The following is a 15,209-nucleotide window of genomic DNA, read 5'->3' as shown; positions in this document are numbered from 1 at the left end:
ACTGGTCCCTGAGGCTTTAATAGCCTCAGTGAATATACATATAATTAGTCTTGCTCATCCTAGGTCTGCTAAAGTCAAAGTAAAATATAAGGTTCTAAAGCAAAAGGAAATTGTATGAAAGCATTGGGGCATTTTAGTTATAAGCCATTAATTAAGAAACAAAATTCTTGTGCAAAACTGCATGATCATAGTGAAAATTAAAAGAAGACCTTCAACATGCTCAAGTGAACCCTCGTGGAAGCACCAAGCCTTGGGCTCCCAGACCTCAGCAAACCATTCTACCTCCCTTTATAGGAAGCCAAAGGGGGGAAACCCCAAATCCCTAGTCTGGGGAAGCCCACAAAGGAAAGCCTTCAAGGAGATCTTTCAAATGTTGTTTTACAGTTAAACTTGTTTTGTAAAAGAATGGAAGTTTGAAGTAGCTAAGTTGTGTCTCCCTGTCAAACTTTTCATGCCTACCTATTTGTTCAGTGTATATCTTCATACATTGGGATGATAATATCAAATTAACAAATAATTCTTAAAAGAGCTCTATTCAAATTGTTAAAAATTAAATATGCAGTTATATATGTGATAAATATTCCTAGAGCCCAAATTAGGCTAAAACAGAGAAGTCATATAGAAATTTAAATATAGTAGCTGTTGAAAAAGGGAAAAGGATTTTCCTGAGCTCTTTAACCTATCCAGCCCCCTGGGCCTTCTCTTTGCAAGAGCTCTGAAGGAGGGGCAAGGTGTTACAGATAAAAACTCTCCTAGGCAGAAGGAATTAAGAATCAGTTTGTATTAAAAAAGGGTTTAGCCCCCTATAAAGAAATGGAAAAACATTCTTTATCTAAACTGTAACAGTTTCAATTTATTTAGCTTGGGTGTTATCTCTTTGGTTTATAAAATACCAAGTTAATAAATTAACATTATATGTATTAGATCTTTAAAATGATGAAAATTCTAAGTTCATATCTAATGAAATTAAGTTAAAGAAATATAGATGTGCCCTCTCTTAAAAACACAAAGTAAAATCCATCGTTTGCTAATTGTAATCTAAGGTAAATTAACCAGTCTATATGGTTGTGGTTAATTATAAAGAGTTTGTAAGAGCATCTTCCAAACTAAAGAATTTAAATGGCTAGTTCTAAGAAGCCATTATTAACTAGGAACTTAAATTGATGTTAATGGCAAAAAGTAACTTCATAGCAGTGAAACCTGTCTGGAAGTTACCTCAATGTGGTAAAATTTACCACCATTTAAGAGGTGGTAAAGAAGAGTTACTTTGATACCATTGGGAATCTTCAGTTTTCATTTTAAAAATGGAAAAAGTAGTTTTCCTCTACTGCTCTACATCTTCATGGTAAAAGTGTAAAAGAAGCAAAGTACTAAAAAGTTCATTTTATTTATTACACGTTGCATTGGAAGTGTTTAAAAAGTATATAGGGAAGTGGATCTGGCTCAATGGATAGAGTGTCCACCTCCTGACCTGTGTGGTGAGCTGGCCCACACACAGTGCTGATGCGCACAAGGAGTGCCGTGTCACGCAGGGGTGTCCCCCATGTAGGGGAGCCCCACGCGCAAGGAGTGCGTCCGCAAGGAGAGTCGCCCTGCACGAGAAAAGCATAGCCTGCCCAGGAGTGGTGCTGCACACACGGAGAGCTGATGCAGCAAGATGACACAACAAAAAAGACACGGATTCCAGGTGGCACTGACAAGAATGCAAGCAGACACAGAAGAACACACACAGCTAGTGTACAGAGAGAGCAGACAATGGGGGGTGGGGAGAAGGAGAGAGAAATTAATAAAATAAATAAATCATTAAAAATTTTAAAAAATTAAAAAGTGTATAAACATCAAGAGAGACTTCAGCATTGTCAAACTCTCTTGTGCATTCAAACCAGACCTTCAAAACACTGCAGGTTTGCCTCTCCATTTGAGTTACTGGCTAGGTTGGTCACTGACCCCTAAAACAATTAATGTATCTACTACATCTCTGGTTGTATTCTTGAAGTCAATGGAAACAATTTGCTGTTTCAAACTCCTGCAGTAGCCAACAGTGGTTCAGTACAGCCAAATGTACAATGGATATCACCTCCAGACTGGCTCTGTTTCATAGTGCTGAAGGGTGCTGTGCACCAGGCCAGTGGAATACTGGAAACACTTTCCTAGCTTCTCTCTAGTATCAATGGTGCTGCAGCTTCTGTGAAGAACATACCAAGTGGAGTGGTGAATACCAGAGTACTGTGAGTAGAACTTAAACACAATTGGCATTATAGCCTGCTTCCATGGAGAGATAACATGTAAAGTATTGCAAACCTGAAACTTAAATCTATTAATTGCAGCTCAAAGAAAACCTTATGCATTGAGATGTGTGGTAATTAGTATTAAATTCTGTACCTATATCCTGTTCCCTCAATCTTTTAATAATTATGGTGATATTCCTATTAGATTATATACAGAAAAACATTGAACATGTTTAAAGTCATGGTAAACTTATCTTCTGAGTAGTTAATGAACATGTCTATAAAATAAAGAAATGGCCACCTTGCCTGAGATCAGTGGGGCCAACAGCCCTTTTAATTGAAAAAGTCACCAAACTAACTCAGGGGCAACCTCTCACAGTCTTCACCCTGCACCAGATGAAGGATGTGCTTGAGACCAGGGGCCATTAATGGCTTATAGGTAGCCAGTTAATTAATACCAGGCTCAATTACTAAAGATGCCCAAGGTGCAGAAAAGGGTGTGTCAGACTCTCAACCCAGCCACCCTACTCCGGTAGAGGGCCCAAAGTCAGATCCTGAGGGGCCCCTTCTCCAGTCCTGCCTTGAGACTCTGAACCAAAACTACTCAAGCAGGCCAGATTTTTAAAAATGAGTCTCTTGTGAACCCAAACATTGAATAGTTCACAGATAAAAGCAGTTTTATTAGGGAAGGATTTAAAAGAACAGCTATGCAGTGGTTTCTCAGTTTGAAACCATAGAGGCCAAAGCTCTTCCCCCTGGAACTTCAGCCCAGAAGGCAGAGCTGATTGCCCTTACCCAAAATTTAAAGCTAGCAGCCAGGAAATGGGCTAATATTTACAGACTCTAAGTATGCTTTCCTTGTCCTTCATGCTCACTCTGTTGTATAGCAAACAACTTGCTTACTAACAGTAAGTCACCGATTAAGCACTGGCAAGAAATCCCAGACTTACTAGAAGCCATACTGTTACCTCAAGAAATAGCAGTTATGCATTGTCCAAGGCATCAGAAAACTCTGCTATAGAAAAGGGAAATGCTCGCACTAACGCAGCTGCTAAAATGACGGCACAAACCCAAGTTTCTCTCCTACCCCTTATTCTAGCACCTGTACCAGTACTTGAAGTTCCACAGTATACCCAGGATGAACCAACCAGGGCAGCTAGCCAGGCATTCACCCTGGAAGCTGATGGGTGGCTTGTTGGGGATACTCAAGTCTACCTGCCAGGAGCAGTGCAGTGGAAAGTACTTCATGGGCTTCACCAAGCCACTCATCTGGGGAAAGATGTCCTAATCAGTTTAGCCAAATGGGTTTTTGAAAAACAAAGCCTGGTAAAGACAGTTAAAAAAAATTACCAGAAGTTGCTCAATTAGAGCCAAAATGTAGAGAACTGTCCTCTGTAGTTCTGACTTCTCCCACGGCTATTAAAGCCAAAAGAATTTCCATCTTAGTGTACTAAGCCTGAGTGAAGCCAGCTGCCCAAGAAAGTGCCAGTTCACCAGAAGCACCTGACGAAATGTATGAATGCCAGTCACTGGACGGCCTGAAATTCCACTTCAAGAGAAAAGCTAAGTAGTGTCTATGTCAAAGTCAGTTGTTCCTTCTAACTCTACCCCAAATGCCTATTGCTAGAGGGGAAACAAACCAAACATCCCTTTAAGAAACCGTATCTGTTTTCATCTCCTTTAACTTAACTGAAAAAGCAATGCTTCTTTCCTTTCTACTGAAGGAAGAATACTGTTTCCCACCAACTTTGGGAAAATGTAGCCTTTGTAGACACCTGACCTTTTCTACTTCTGTGGTCCAGTGTTCCCTTAGTGGGACCATATATTCTCAAAATTCTAATCAAGTTTATTTCTTCCAGAATCAACATCTTGTTAGCCATATGTGGACTTCATCTAGCTTCACCAGAATGCCAGATCCGTCTTCCTTCAACTGAGATAAAATAGCAAGAGAGTTTTACACCTTGTCAGGTAGGGCCTATGCCCCTAACCATCAGGAAGTAGCTACAAAAAAGGAAGATCTTCTTCCTTCAGCACCCCTTTAAGATTAAAGGTGTAAACTCTCTGAGGGGGAAATGAAGCAGGCTGGTAAGATAGGGAATCAATAGATGGATCTGGAACCTGGCAAGAAGTCCACATGGACATCAATAACCCCCAAGATGGGTGCTGGAAGACTCTCCCCCAAATTCTGCCACCTGGAAGAAGACTTCCTCTGGAAGCCAGAGAAGCCCCAGATATTCCCCAAGTACTTTATCATTGGGCCCTCCTGGGAGATTGATTGGAGAAATAAGCAGTCAAAGTGGTGAGCAGCTGGAACTCCTCCTATGCTCTCATCATACTTCCCTGCTTCCTCCCCTTAATAATAGCTAGGGTACGTGCTTTAATAAATAATGCAGTAAGAACGTAGACAGCCACCCACCTTATGACTCCAACAACAGTGATTCTGAAGCTTAACAATTAAATAGGCATCAAAGAGGGGAATGATATGGGCTGTGTGTGTGGGCTATGTGTGTATTCAAGAATGATATGGGCTGTATGTGTATTTAGGCTTGTCCGGCTCCTGGAAAAGCTAGGCTCTGAGAAACCGAAACCTAACCTTACAAGAAAACCCCCCTCACGCTTTCATGCCAAAACCTCTCCTGGCCCCATCCCATGTGTCTCTTGTATAAAAGCAACCTGAAAACCCCGCTCAGGGGTTTTGGACATAAGTCCACTGAGCCTGGCTAGCTGTTAATAAAGCTTCCTTCTCAGGAGAGTCTCGTGTCCTGGTCTTCAATCCTGTGAGCACCAAATCCTCTCAACTGCCGCAACAAAATAAACCAGGCTCAAAAGGACAAATTTTTTATCATCTCACTGATAGGAAATTATTAGAACAAGCAAACTCATAGAGTTAGAATCTAGAATATAGGATACCAGGGGCTGGGTTGGGGGTAGGGAATGGGGAGTTGATGCTCCCTTTGTACAGAATTTCTGTTTCATCAATTGTAAAGTTTAAAAATGAATGGTTGTATTCGTACCACAACATTGTGAGTGTAATTAACAGCACTGAATTACATATGTGAATGTGGTTAAAAGGGGAAATTTTAGGTAGTATATGTGTTGCTGGAATAACGTTAAAAGATAAAACCTAAGCCTGTATAACAGTGGACCTTATTGTAAACAATGGACTATAGGTAATAGTACAATTATAAAAATGTTCTTTTGTGAATTTCAACAAATGTACTACACTAATACAAGGTGTTAGTAATAGGGTGTTATATTGGGGGGGAAATCCAATGAAAATTATGGAGTATAGTTAATACTACACTTATTTTCTTTCATCTATTGTAACAAAGGTACCACATTAATGAAAAGAGTTAATAATTGGGGGGTAATATGTATCTTCTTTATGATTTTTCTGCATACCTCCAATTTCTCTAATTAAAAAATTAAATAAAAAAGAACTGGAAAAATCTTTTATGACCCATCAGTGGGCTGTATAAGCTGTAGTTACTAAATAGTAACAATTTACTAAAATTAGTGCAAGGTATTTAAAAAAATAGTTTGCCTTCCTATGTCTTGAAACAAGTTTATGGCTTATTAAGTGAATGAAATACACACACACACACACACACACACAGAGGAAAATAAATCCATATACCTATACATGTATAAATGGAGTTTGAATGAACGTGAAAAAACACCAGGAGGGAAATGCAGGGATTAACAACAGGATCAAATGACCAGTAGGGAAGGCGCAATTCCCCAAGGAGGAGACTGCTGAACAGACGAAAACAGTGTCTACTACAAAACTTCTAACTTCATGATGAGAAGAATCCAGAGTGAGTCATTTTGAAGCAATCATGATTGTATATTTGTTTATCATTTCAGTTACCTCTCACTTTTGAGGATGTTGCCATTTATTTCACGGAGCAAGAATGGCAGAATCTAGAGGCGTGGCAGAAGGAACTTTACCAGCATGTTATGAGAACCAATTATGAGACTCTTGTTTCTCTAGGTAAGACATAATCAATATTGTATAAGTTATGGGAGTGAATCTTTCAAAAGGTCTCACTCACTTGATTCTCCTGGATGTCAGCTAGCAAGATTTTTCAGAAATTTATTGAGAAAGGTATTTTTATCCCCGTATTCTTTTTTTTTTTTAAATTTCTCTCCCCTTCCCCTGCCAGTTGTCTGTGTTCTTTGTCCACTTGCTGCGTGTTCTTTTGTGTCTGCTTCTATTCTTGTCAGTGGCCCAGGAATCTGTCTCTGTTTTTGTTGCATCATCTTACTGCATCAGCTCTCCGTGTGTGCGGCTCCATTCCTGGGCAGGCTGGACTTTCTTTTGTGCTGGGCGGCTCTCCTTATGGGGCGCTCTCCTTGTGCGTGGGGCTCCCTTACGCAGGGGACACCCCTGCGTGGCAGGGCATACCTTGCACACATCAGCACTGCACATGGGCCAGCTCCACACAGGTCAAGGAAGTCCTGGGTTTGAACTACGGACCTCCTATGTGGTAGGCGGATGCCCTGTCCATTGGGCCAAGTTCGCTTCCCCCCCATATTCTTTTGTTAGTACTTCTATAAGCATGCCTAGTCCTTACTCAGGGGTAGCTATTGTTCTATGAGAATATTTGAGATGACATGTAATATAAGATGTTTAAGGGTGACTAAATAAATATATGTCAGGGCTTTTGGTCCAAATACTCTCAGGTTGCCATGATTTTCTACATGCCTAGTTCATATCCATAAAGTTCCCTGGATATCTTAAGCCTACCTCTCAATTTTTGCAGTGGAGTTTCTATACTTCAGAAAAGCTAATGTTATTCTTTCCTGGAATGAGATTTTGGAAAGCTATGTTATGAGTTGTTTACTGTTGGCTATCTCTAGGTTGTTATGGTAACGGATGTTCTTTATGTCTTTTTACTTACTTGGTCTTTATTTCTTTTATATATACTAAATGTACTGTTCCGTGAGATTGCAAATTAGTACAGGCACTTTGGAGAGCAATTTGGTAACATATAATAAAGTTGAAGACACATTTGCCCTGTGACCCAGCAACTCACTTGGAGAAACATAAACTCTTGTGCCTGTCCTCATAGAGGCATGTCAATGAACAGAAAAAAGACAAAATAAATTGTGATATATTCATATAATAGAATACTATCTGATGGATGAACCTGAGTTGTTTCAAAATGGAGAAATTTTGAAAACATAATTTGAAGAGAAAAAAGCAAACTGTGGAAAAGATACAATATGGTTTGTACAAACTTTAAAGCCAGCATATAGTATTTTGTTTATTTATTCATATATATGTATTTAAAAGATAAAATTATCCTTGGGGATGTTCACTATGAAATTCAAGGTAGTGATTACCTGTGGAGAGGGGCGTCCAGGGTTTAAGTTGTGACCGTAATGTTTCATATCTTTAAAAAAATCTGAAACAAGTGTGTCCACATGGTAAGATTTTTCTCTATGGTAGAAATATTTTTAATAAGAAATTAAAGCATCATTTTAAAAAAATCATTCTGACTGAATTTGCCTCAGCCAACTTGCTTAAAAGTTGAACTCCTATGAACTAGCTGTTGATAAGTGACTTTTAAGAATATTCATGGGGAAGGGGGATGAAGGTATGCATAAGCAAGCATAGAGTTTTTCATTGCTATGTTACTGATAGCTAGAAATCAATACCTATAGTTTAAACTTTGATATGAATTAACTGTGACATTAAAGAATTGATTAAATGATCTATACTGTTAGAATACTATCATGCATTAAGAACAAATGGGAAGACTAGCAAGATGAGAAAATGTGTATTTGATTTATATATAATTTAATAAAATTGCTTTGTTCTTTTTCAGATTAAAAAGGGAATTCATGCTAAATAAAAAAACAGATAATACATTTAAAAAGAAAGGGAAAATTACTCATAATTCCTTCCTAAGGAAAACCACCATTAGCATATTGGTTTAGCTCTTTCAAGATTATGTTTGTGTATTTTGTATGTATACATTTACAAAAATTATATCATAATCTAAATACTTGTTTTGTGGCTTGTTTTTTTCCCATGGCAGTATATTATGCGCATATATGGTATCATATATTACCATTTAAATTATTTTAAAAATGTATAAGGTAAAATAGACTGGAAGGGAATATATGAAAGTTGTATTCATTATTGTATTAAGGTAGTGAGGCTATTTTTTTCCTTTCCCCGAAACTTTCTATAATTGTTATTTTAAGAAAAATAAATTTTTATAACAGTTTTATTAAGGTACCCACATATCATACAACTGACCAATACAGAATTATTAAAATACAGAATTCAGTGTTTTTTTCATATATTTAAGAGTTGAGCAACCATCACCTCTATCTAATTTCAGCACATCTTCCTCACTCCAAAAAGAAACCCTATACCCATCCACAGTCACTCCTCATTCCTCCCCCCTCCCTGCTCCTGCCATTACTAATCTGCTTTATGTTTCTATGGATTTTCCTGTTCTAGACATTTCATATGAATGGAATCATACAATATACATTGCTAAATAAATGGAGACCTTGGCAAAATTAAAACAACACTTTAGGCCTAACAGGTCCAGATAAATTAGGAAGCACTGTTATGGTGTTTAGTCAGTTTTGTTCCTTCTTGTATCAACCTATAACCCCCTATGTTTTGACATTTTTTTTCATATGTTGCCACAGGAGTGAATTTTGAGAAGTTTAGAAACAACTCAATGTGTTTTAAATTTAGTGCTAAAGGAAGCCAAATTACCCTGTCTAACTTCTCTGTGCAGATGATGGAATTCCCAAACCGGAACTAATATCCTGGATTGAACAAGGGAGAGATCCCTTAAGAAACTGGGAAGAATCACAGAAATCAGAAAACATTATTTGTTCCTCTGCTGATATGCATTTTGATCAAGGTATTGAGGGCCAGCTCTTTTGGGGTGAGTGTTAAGAAATCAGGACCCTGACCTTAAGATTTCACATTCAAGTTTCTCTGATCATGTCTTCCTATTTGATCAGGCTGAGGCTTGATTTCTGGTATATTCTAGAGAAAGTCAGTAAGCATAGTGGGTAGGAGTGGATTCTGGATTCTCTTCTGGGTGACCTTGGTCAAATTATTCGAAACCTCTTGGTATATCAATTTCTTGATCTATAATGAAGACAATAAAAGTGCCTACATTATAGGATTGTCATGAGAATTCAATGGGTTAATGTATGTAAAGTGTTAAAATAATACCTGGCACACAGTAAGAGCTTAAGAAATGTCAGCTATTCTAATTATTAGTAGTTGGGAAAAGACCAAACTCAGGGACTGGTCATACAGAGCCATGTGAACAAGATTGCTTCCTTCCTATCTGGAGACTGTCTCCTCTGTTTGACTGCTTAAAACTTGGCTCACCTCTTTTTTTGCTTGTCATAATGGGAGAGTGTGAGATTTTTGGATTCTTAAAGATAAGTATTAAGGTAGGGAAAGAGAAAGCCAAATGAGAACATCGTTCTAAGAAATTATTATTCTAAGATATGTCTGTTCAGTTTAGCATTATCAGGCTATCCCCAAATTCCTTTTGGTTATGAAACATAGCCCCACTGATATGTATATGATTGTGTAGCTCAGTGGAAGCTAGATTTCCAGGCCATCAAAGGTCACTGTTAGGGATCACTTTACTGGAGACATAAATCTTTATCATGCTGCAGCATTAACATGAATACTTAATGAAATTTTGTTTTTAATTTCAGGAAATCAAGAAACTGTAAATTCAGGAGAAATTAAATGCCATTTCCAATTAAACCCTCTTGTTAGCCAGTATTTCTCTGGACCCTTAGGAGGAAAAACGGAAGAGGATACCTTCAGACCTGAACAATGGGTTACCCTCATGAACCCACACAGACAAGACACACAGGCTCTAATTCCAGTAGTCCCCAGTTCCAGGGAATCTATCCAAAGGGAAAGAATCCCAGGTCATAATTCCTCAACTCTACCTGACTTCCAAGAATTCTCCTCTTGGCAGAATGTTCACCATCTTTGCCCTGACTGTGGGGAAGGTTTTTGGATGAAGAGCCACTTAGTGAAACATGAAAGGAGCCACTTGAAGGACCAGTCATGTAGGTCTTGGAAGAAATGTGACAAACGAGCTGATCCACAGCATCAGCGGCATAGCCCTTGGGGACAGAAGTGCTTCCAAGGTAGTGACCATGATAAGAGCTTCTGCCTGAAGCAGTACTTCCTTAGACATCTAACTGCACATCCAGGGGCAAGCCCATCCCCGTGCCCTGAATGTAAAGTGTACTTCCATCACAAGGGGACCTTTTTCAATCACCACCTCATGCAGAAGGGGGAGACGCTTCCCCAGTGCCCCAAATGCAACAAGTCTTTTCTCCAGAAGAACAACATGCAGGCTCACCAGTGCCAAAACTGTAGTGAGAGGCCAGTCTCTTGTCCAGCAAGCAATACGGCTTTATTGGAGAAGTCTGAGCTCTCCAGTGTGCAATCAGGAGAAAAGCTATCCCAGTCCCCTGATTGTGATGAGAACTTCTTCTCGAGGGAGGAAACAGAGGCTCTCCAGCACGACCACAGTGGGGAGAGGCCATTCTCTTGCCCCATGTGCAATAAGTGCTTCCCTACAAGGTCTCAGCTGGCCAGGCACTTCATGGTGCACACAGGAGAAAAGTCCTTTCATTGTCTTGAGTGCAACAAGAGTGTCTGCCTGAGTGGCTTGCTGATGGTCCACCAGCGTGCACACCGTGGAGAGAGGCCATTTTCCTGCAGGAAGTATGGCAAGGAGTTCACCAAACAATGTAAACTCACGGAACACATGAGAATACACTGTGGGGAGACAGCTTTCTGGTGTGCTGAATGTGACAGGAACTTCCATGAAAAGGGACAACTGCTGAGACACCAGCGTATACATACAGATGAGAAGCCTTTTCAATGCCCAGACTGTGATTTGAGCTTCCGTCTGAAGAGCATGCTGAAAGCCCACCGCCTCAGACACACTGGAGAGAAGCCATTTTCTTGCAGTGAATGTGGCCGAGGCTTCACCCACCAGTGTAAGCTCCGTGAGCACCTGAGAGTGCACAGTGGGGAAAAGCCTTTCCAATGCCCCGAGTGTGACAAGAGCTTCCGTCTGAAGGGCATTCTGAAGGCTCACCAGCGCACCCACAGCAAGGAGAGGCCGTTCTCTTGTGGCGAGTGTGGCAAGGGCTTTACCAGGCAGTCTAAGCTCACTGAGCACTTCAGAGTACATAGTGGGGAGAAGCCCTTTCAGTGCTCTGAGTGTGACAGGAGGTTCCGCCTGAAGGGGCAGCTGCTTAGTCACCAGCGTCTGCACTCCGGAGAGAGACCCTTCCAGTGCCCAGAGTGTGACAAGAGTTACCGTGTGAAAGCCGATATGAAGGCCCACCAGCTGCTGCACAGTGGGGAAATGCCATTCTCTTGTGAGTGTGGTAAGGGCTTTGCTAAACAGTCTAAACTCATTGAACACATTAGAACACATACGGGGGAAAAACCTTTTCGGTGTCCCAAATGTGACAAGAGTTTCCGCTTAAAGGCACAGCTGCTCAGCCACCAGGGCCTGCACACAGGGGAGAGACCTTTCCACTGCCCTGAGTGTAATAAAAACTTCCGAGAAAAGGGACACATGCTTAGGCATCAGCGCATACATAGGCCTGAGAGGCCATTTTCCTGTGGAGAATGTGGCAAGGGTTTCATTTATAAATCTAAACTTGCTGAACACATCAGAGTACACACAAAATCCTGCAGTGCTCCAAATGAGCATGATATTAAAAAAAGGCTTAGCCAACTGTTTGCAATGATAGAGGCTGATTGGAGTTGAGGTAGAGTAGGACATCCAAGGATGGAACAGACTTTATATTGCCATGTTATCCAAGAATCCACTATAGTACCCAAACTCCACTGGTACACCACATATAATAGGATTTTCTCCTTTGAAAAAAACAATTATATTCCCTATCCATTGATTAAAAAGAGATAAATGCTCTTTTTTTACCCTTTTACATGGTAATCCCCGTTCCCCCAATACTAAGCCAGCTCTCTGTGTCCATTTGCTGTGTGTTCTTCTGTCTGCTTGCATTCTCGTCAGTGGCACCAGGAATCTGTGTCTCTTTTTGTTGCGTCATCTTGCTGCATCAGCTCTCCCTGTGTGTGGCGCCACTCCTGGACAGGCTGTGCTTTTTTCACATGGGGACGCTCTCCATGTGGGGCATGCTCCTTGTGCACGGGGCTCCCCTATGCAGGGGACACTCCTGCGTGGCACAGCACTCCTTGTGCGCATAAGCACTGCACATGGGCCAGCTCATCACACAGGTCAGGAGGCCCTGGGTTTGAACCCTGGACCTTCTATATGGTAGGCAGATGCCCTCTCAGTGGAGCCAAATCTGCTTGCCTGAAATCCCATTTTGAATTAAGACAGAATGAAATCCCTCCAGTATCACTCTCAGAGCTAAAGAGATGAGGATGGCTGTTAAATGTCAGTTCTTTTTTTTTTTTTTAGAGTATGATGCTAAACTGGGTTTATATACAGTCATTTTTATTGCAGTTACTGAAAAAATGGTGAATGTGGTTTTGATTCATTTAGTTTGAAACTGATAGCAATAAATAAGTTTTCGAGATTTTACTTTGTTTTTGTGAATGCTGTAGTTTCACAGCAGGCTCCAGAATGACTTTGCATAGGTTCTCCCTAAGGAAAAGTGGACAATTTGAGCAAAATTTGGCTAGTGTGAATACAGCAAACATAAAACTGAAGGTGCTAAGAAGTGTGGAACTAGAACTTGGACAAGAGATTGGGGCAGGAGATAAAGATTTGGTAGTTCTAGAATAGAGGTGCTATTTGAAGCTGAGAGACTGAATGAAATTCCCAATAGTGTATCTAAGCTGACAACTAAAAGCTTAGTTAAGACAAAATAATGAAGATTAATGGTTTTACGAGGGACTGTTACAGGCAACAACAGTTTAGTGTGGAGAGTTTTTAAGAAATGTTAAAAATAAACCAGTAGAAGTCCAGAAAAAAGATGAACATTGTACAAACACTGAATGTTTATAGTCTAGGAGCAGAGTTGTACTCCAAACAAAGAACTGCTGACTTTTAGAGGGTTCATGCTCATGTTAAAAGAATGACTGAATTAAAATTCTGAGGAAGACTGAAAATGAGATTGTCAGTATGCTGTAATAAATATTACTATACAACAATATATTTTTTATTTTTTTATTATCTTTTTTTAAAAGATACATAGATCACATGAAACAACATTTCAAAAATGTTTTTCTCTGAAACATTAGTTCCCAAGAGAGCCTGCAAGAAAAGAATTATCTGACCAATGAATTCAAAGTTAAACAGTTCTCCCACCACCACCAGAGTCTGGAATGTATCTGTACATTGTGAATCTCCAAGGGCAAGCTATAATGTGCAGTATATTCTGAATACATTTGACCTTGGAATTCTTCCCCCCATCCCTGCCCTTTAGAACACTTACTACATCCTATAGAACTAGAGTTCTTCAGGAATCATTTTTGAAAATATTGAAGAATAGTCTTGGCTCCAGAAAAGTATCCCTCAGTCTATTAATAAGAATGAGAATTCCAAGGAATGAATGTGTTCAGTTTTAGATGACAAAGAAAACCGACCTTTCTAGGTGATGTGTTCTCTTGCCTCAAGTGATAGGACACTAACAAAGGTCATTGGTAATATTAAGAAACTATTAATTTAGGCAGGTTTATAATTACTGAGGCAGATGGTGATGCCTGCTGTCTTCTATGGGTAGTAGACCTCACAAAGCTTATAGATCACTTAAACTCAGCTTAAGCAAAGAGGAGATGGAAGTCCTGCTACATATGAGTACCACTGGTGTGGGAAAATGGAGGAGGAGAATGTTATAATGAACCTAAATATAGATTTTGGGGGACACTAAATACCACAGTCTCTAATCTGGTGTTCTCACATGTTGCCTTTTGTGGCAGTTTGAGATTATTTATGAATCCCAAAAAGAGAAAGATCATGTTTGTAAACTATTCCTCTGGGTGTGATACCCTTTGATTGTATTAAATTCAAATGATTCAAGTTTACTTGATAAAATCAATTTAGGGCTTTTGATTTGACCAAGTCAGTAAGGCGTAACTCAGGTTGAGTCTCCACCCTCTTGGTGGGCTGATATAAACAGACACTCAAGAAGACACACAGAAGAGGAGAGAACGTTGTCATTTTTAAGCCTGTGGTCCTGGGGAGAGATGGACCATTTGCCTGGTAGCTTACAGCTGACCTTAGGGAGAGAGCTGAGACTGATACAGGAAATCCTGAGAGACAAGTCCTAACCAGGAGAGAGAGAGGACTGGAAGCCCGGAGGGAAAGGAGAGACCAGCAACCACCTTGCTTCAACTGATATGGCAACTGACTTTGATGAGAAAGCAACCTTGATTTGGACTCTTTACAGCCTTGTAACTGTGAGCTTTTACCCCATGTAAATACCCTTTATAAAAGCCAATGGATTTCTGGTACTTTGCATTGATACCCCTTTGGCAGACTAATACACCTGTTATAAATAAAGGCTCTCAGTGATAATAAGAGATCCAGAGTGTTTGAGTTTTGTAGACACTGGAAGCATTTTGGAGGAAGTTGTCAGAATGAGGAATAATGCCTAGAAGCATTCAAAAAGAAGAACCTTTCGCCTACAAAGGAATAATAATCTAACTGGCCCAACAATGAATATCATATTACACAGGATCATTAAAAAAAAAAAATGCCCATTAAAATTAAGACGACAGTGGTCTCTGCTTGAGTCATTATTTAACAAGGAATGCATTGTATTATATTATTAGTGTATACCTGGAACATCCAAGAGAATCAGCTCACCATTATAAGTGCCAAAAAAGATGCCATTTACTAAAGTATACTTACTGTCTTTTAAAAAAAAATCCATTTTATTGAAACATTTTCATGAACTATACAATTCATGTTTACTGTACAATCAAAGACATTTGGTATAATCAGG

At 39.8% G+C, this 15,209-nt stretch overlaps 1 protein-coding gene across 1 annotated transcript in view; it reads left to right on the top strand.

The window, feature by feature from the left end:
- ZNF786 (zinc finger protein 786) overlaps positions 1-14,784 on the top strand; it is a 33,922-nt gene extending 19,138 nt beyond the window's left edge. Inside the window, exons 2-4 of the mRNA XM_023586292.2 lie at positions 6,096-6,222; positions 8,996-9,148; positions 9,945-14,784. Of these exons, the coding sequence (XP_023442060.1) occupies positions 6,096-6,222; positions 8,996-9,148; positions 9,945-12,040 (2,376 nt within the window). The 3' untranslated portion in view covers positions 12,041-14,784. The remainder of the gene's footprint in view (positions 1-6,095; positions 6,223-8,995; positions 9,149-9,944) is intronic.
- The last annotated feature ends 425 nt before the right edge of the window (positions 14,785-15,209 follow it).

Source organism: Dasypus novemcinctus, chromosome 5 (assembly GCF_030445035.2).
Source record: "Dasypus novemcinctus isolate mDasNov1 chromosome 5, mDasNov1.1.hap2, whole genome shotgun sequence".
Taxonomy (NCBI): Eukaryota; Metazoa; Chordata; class Mammalia; order Cingulata; family Dasypodidae; genus Dasypus; species Dasypus novemcinctus.
The sequence above is the reverse complement of the archived record's forward strand: the minus strand, read 5'-3'. Positions and strand labels throughout refer to the sequence as shown.